Below are 5349 nucleotides of genomic sequence, written 5' to 3'. Positions count from 1 at the left end.
GTACTTGCCATACAATATACAAATTCATGCATTGGTATTGGCCTCGAAAGCTCCCAATTAATAACTGTGGAAGTGCATTAGAACGCTAAGTTGAGAGCCGCAATAAGCTAATATGTGCTAAGCAATAAGCTTGAAGAGCGCGGAAGTCGCCATATTGAATTGAATTTCACAATGGCGTCAGACATGGGTTTTCAGTCCTAATTAGTCACCCCGATTCCAAAAAACCCATATTGTGGGGTATTTGACAGTATTTGCCAGTGTTTCTGTAACCGGATGTCAGCATCTTGAATTTCTAAATGGCGTCAGACATGGATTCTCGGTTCTCACAGGTCACTCAGATTCCAAAAATATCCATATTGTTGTGTATTTAACGGTATTTTTCTGTTTTCCTGTAACCGGAAGCCGCCATATTGGATTTTAAAATGGCGTCAGACATCGATTTCCGGTCCCTAAACGTCACCCTGATTCTTAAGATACCCATATTGTGGGTTATTTAACATTATTTTTCTTCCATTCAAAGTGTTTTTATGTTACTTCATACGCGAAGTTAGCGATTTTCAGAGTTGGTTGGAAAATGCTAACATGAAGCTTTAGTGTGATAATTTATTAGCTAGAGAATGATCTTTTTTAGAAGAGGGTAGGTGGATAGTTCCGTTAGAGTACGGCAGTATGAAAATTGAATAGAAGTTGAAAATGAGCGAAGGGCTAAAACATACTTCACATACTTCAAGTCTCCGCGTACATCGTACGGGTTAGGCAAAGATGTGCGTCTATCTTTAAAAACTGTCGCATTAATGGCCCTTCGCTCATTTTCAACTTCTATTGAATTTTCATACTGCCGTACTCTAACGGAACTATCCACCTACCCTCTTCTAAAAAAGATCATTCTCTAGCTAATAAATTATCACACTAAAGCTTCATGTTAGCATTTTCCAACCAACTCTGATTATTTTTCTGTTTTTATGTAACCGGAAGCCGCCATCTTGGATTTCAAAATGGCGTCAGACATCGATTTCCGGTTCTTACACGTCACTCCGATTCCAAAAATACCCATATTGTGGCAAATACCCCAGAATTTCCAAGTTTTTCTGTAACCGGAAGCCATTCAAAATGGCGTCAGACATCGTTTTCCGGTCCCTAAACGTCACCCTGATTCTTAAGATATCCATATTGTGGGTTATTTAACATTATTTTTCTGTTTTTGTGTAACCGGAAGCCACCATCTTTGATTTCAAAATGGCGTCACACATCGATTTCCGGTCCCTACACGTCACTCAGATTCCAAAAAATACCCATATTGTGGGGTATTTGACAAAATTTCCAAAAAAATTATGTAACCGGAAGCCGCCATCTTGGATTTCAAAATGGCGTCAGACATCGATTTCCGGTCCCTACACGTCACCCTGATTCCAAAAATGCCCATACTGTGGGGTATTTGACAATATTTTCAAAAACCTCTTTTTAACGAGTTTTCTTTTTACGAAATAAATCCCAAATAACGAGGTTCTTTTTTGACGCACTAATTCGATTTACGAACCCCCGTTTTGGTTCGTAAATGGAGGTTTCAGTGTGTTTCGCAGTAGAAACTGGACTCGTCAAAGGTGCGGAATAGACTGATGCAAAATTTGAAATTTTCGCTCCACAGTGCTCAAACGGCTTCAAATCAGGTCCTGATTAGCCTCCCAAAATTTAAACTCATTTGGTAAGAAACTGACTTGGCACAAATCATTCAAAGTTTATATGGAAATTACTATGGGAAAACCAAACTTTTTGTTCATTGTCTTCTATCCATTTTTCACATTGCTTATTCGAAAATTTCTATAACTATTCTTACGGGAAATTTTCTAAGCTACAGCTTTGCCGAATATTGTTTTTCAGCTAAATGTCAAACTAAATAGTTATTAATTGTTTAAGATATTGATAATCTTATAACATGATCAAGCAGCTGTTCTGTTAGCAACACTGTATTCTGCAGTGTGACATAGTAGCCATGATATTTGTGCTCTATTCTTCGCACCAGAAACACCAATGTTGCCTGCTGAACAGTTGAATGAGCATAATTATAAGACATCAGTGACTTGAATCATTAATAACTTTTGTTCCTTACATTTGATTGAAAAGTGGTTTTCAACAAAGTTGTAGCTGGAAAAAAATTCTACAATCCCTTCTATCATTTTTAAAAGCATAGTGATGTGGTGAATTGTTAGATACATAAGAACAAAAACATAAGTTTTCCCATAGTAATTCCCATATAAACTTGAAATGGTTTGTGCCAAGTCAGTTTCTTACTAAAGTAGTTCAAATTTTGGGAGGCTAAGCAGGACCCAATTTGGAACCGTTTGAGCACTGTGGAGCGAAAATTTCAAATTTTGCATCAGTCTAGTGCGGAATCGCAAATAAAAAAGTGCATGGTTTCTTCTGCGTACTTTTCTGTTCGTTAGTTTCGTTAGTTAGTTAGCTAGGAACTAAGCAAATCGTAGCGCTGTAACAACTTTTATTTACTTTTTGATCAAATTTGTCATTTTGAATGGATTGTCTAAAAAAGTTGCTTTCGTGACGTTTTTTCGAAAATAGGGAATTTTTAGTGACCACCTTTAAAAAAGTGACCCGCTATCAGCCCTGCTTTAGAACTTAAACAATATTTCCACTCATGTGGTGTCCGGGTAAGCTTATCAACAGATGTAATGTTGACATGACCCAAAACAGTCGGAATAACAGCAACAGCATATTGCGACCATTTATCTCCCGGAGGCAAATATGCCACTTTCGTCATCTAAAGTATCGCCTGTCCCTGACAACTGAATTCCAGCACTGGGATGCAATTCATTGCCCTAAAATAAAATTCAAATCCATCAAAACAAGGTCCTCAAACAATAGCCCGAATGTGTTCGGGTTGCGCTTACATCACCATAGCGGATAAAAAAATTGTTTCCATCTTCAAACCAAACTAAGTAGATCAACGGACAGCATTGTGATTCGACTGGCCCGAGAGGAAAGTTTTAACTGAGCAAAATAAATTGTCTGAAAACGTGTGTTGTTTGAACAACTGCTAGCACCATTCAATATTCGCAATTGCGGTTGTTTTCCTTCATTTATGAGCTGAATCGAATTAACTAAATTTGCCAATTCTAATTCATCTCTCAAACTGTTAAGCTCTCCAATATGGAAATTTGGTGGTGGTTAGGTTTATTCTGTTGTTCGCTACTGTTCAACCATAGTCACAGTCAAAATTACGCAGGATGTGATATAACTTACAATTATGCCTCCTACTCGGTGGGATATATTCAATCGCCGAATTGGAGCAACTACTACAAACCTGGAACGAACTGCCGATTTACGATCCAGGCTCCTCCAAGGCACTACCTTTACATGCAGTGCTACGATATGTATCTCCCATCCACCTACGGATGTTACTACGATAAGCTGCAGGTGTCGTTGACTGGCGATTCGACTTTGACTGGATCGCAGATCTACTGCGGTTCAACTCCGTTCAACGTAGCATCGAGTGGAAACAAACTGGTGGTGGCACTGCAGACTTCTCCATATCTGAGTGGAGGACGCTTCCGGTGTCAGGTCACCGCCATACCGCGAAAGTGCAACTGTGGAAGCCGCAAGACGGTGAGTTCAGATTCTGCTGTTACCACACGAGTCATCTAATAAGCTTGGTATTACTCACAGCCCCTTATCGTCGGCGGAGTGTCCACTCAAGCAAACGAGTTTCCCATGATGGCTGCCCTTATTGAGGTATCGTCCAAGTCTCTCGTGTGTGGGGCTACAATTAGTAAGTATTAGTTAACTGCATCTTTCAATTCGTAAATATGACCAAAACCTTCCCGTCCACCAGTTACCAACCGGCACGCCCTTACGGCTGCACACTGCATCTCCGGACGCTCCATCACGAACAGTGCCCTACTGGTAGGAGACCAGAACATGAAAACCGGTACGGACACAGCATTCGCCAAACTTATGCTAATTTCCACCTTTACCGTTCATGGACAATACAATGCCAACGCCAAAACCAATGACATCGCCTTGATTCGAACGGTGGACGAAATCGTCTTCAACGCTGGAGTCAGTCGAGCTTGCCTCCCGTATATCTACGCTGGTGCCAGCTTCAATAACATCTACCTCGAAGCTCTCGGCTGGGGAACGCTGGACTTTGGTGGTCCTCAGGCGACCGATCTCCAGAAAGTCAGTCTTCAAGTGATGGATCTCACAACTTGTCGAAGTCAGCTATCCCCACAAAGCTCGGTCCAGGATACTCAAATTTGCACCTACACTGCCGGAAAGGACAGCTGCCAGTACGATTCCGGTGGCCCTCTGCTCTATACTGACCAATCCGGAGGTGTCGTGTACGCCATCGGCGTCACCAACTACGGCATCACGTGCGCCTCCAAGTATCCTAGCGTCAGCGCCCGGGTCGCTTCCTATCTAAGCTGGATCGAAACTAACACCGGGTACGACTTTTGCGAGAAAGTGTAATAAAAATGTACGGTCTGAAACTATCGAGAAAAAAAAACCCGGCAGAAATAAAACACGACAACGGAAATAAAAAGCATTTGCTGTGTTAAAAGTGCTTTTAAAAATAATTAATTGTTAGCATTCATTTGTAATTCCATTCACACTCCCAGCGAGCTTGCTTTCAAGAGCTGGGACCGGAAACCAAGTCAACCAACAATGGGCGAACGCGGACGAATGGAATGGTGATAAGAAAAGTGTGAGTACGAGTAACATGGTCTGGGTGGGGCCCGTTTGTGTTTTCTGGTCGTGCACTGCAAAAGTCTCGTTCTGGGGCCGCTGTAGAGCGTTTTTAGGAAATAATAGTAGGAGGGAAAGCATGGTGAGAATGTGCTGTTTACTGTAAGTTTTTATTGCGTTATCAATCTGGTAGCACCAGTCAGAACGTTTGTGCCATATACAATTAGGATAGTGGGATAGTGGGTTGTTAAACGTTCGGACATTCGGCAAACTTTGTCTACCGGGGCACCACACTGCATATGGTTATAAAAATCATGTGCCATCTTTTCAATAATAGTTGTGATGATTTCAAAGTCAAGTTGAACAGGCTTTAATCTCCGATAAAATACAGCCCGTTCGACTGAAATCTAATGCAAAGTCTTGGCTGGCAGCACTTCGCGACTTCGAATTGGTGATGCGAGGGCAATTATAGCAGTACATCTTCGTCAACGAAGGATGCCAGATTTGAAGACAATCAACAATGAACTTCATCAACCTGAAGTCTTGAAAAAAATATGCAGAGGACTTGAATGAAATCTTCGAACAGCTGGGATCTTTTAAATACTTCCTGACCTTGATTGATCTGAAGAGTGCTGAAAAATCTACCAAAGC

The 5349-nt window shown here is 41.2% G+C and overlaps 1 protein-coding gene across 1 annotated transcript; it reads left to right on the top strand.

Annotated features, from left to right (window-relative positions):
* Positions 1 to 3147: 3147 nt before the first annotated feature.
* On the top strand, positions 3148 to 4589 carry LOC135700077 (venom serine protease-like). Its single transcript, XM_065220469.1, has 3 exons — positions 3148 to 3618; positions 3679 to 3781; positions 3845 to 4589. Exons 1-3 carry the CDS (start codon positions 3163 to 3165, stop codon positions 4480 to 4482), a joined length of 1197 nt encoding a protein of 398 aa, XP_065076541.1. The 5' UTR covers positions 3148 to 3162; the 3' UTR covers positions 4483 to 4589.
* The last annotated feature ends 760 nt before the right edge of the window (positions 4590 to 5349 follow it).

This window comes from Ochlerotatus camptorhynchus, unplaced genomic scaffold (assembly GCF_037179485.1).
Source record: "Ochlerotatus camptorhynchus isolate MF236.1 unplaced genomic scaffold, CSIRO-AGI_Acam_v1.1 ptg000128l, whole genome shotgun sequence".
NCBI lineage: Eukaryota > Metazoa > Arthropoda > Insecta > Diptera > Culicidae > Ochlerotatus > Ochlerotatus camptorhynchus.
This window is presented reverse-complemented; position numbering and strand designations above follow the sequence as displayed.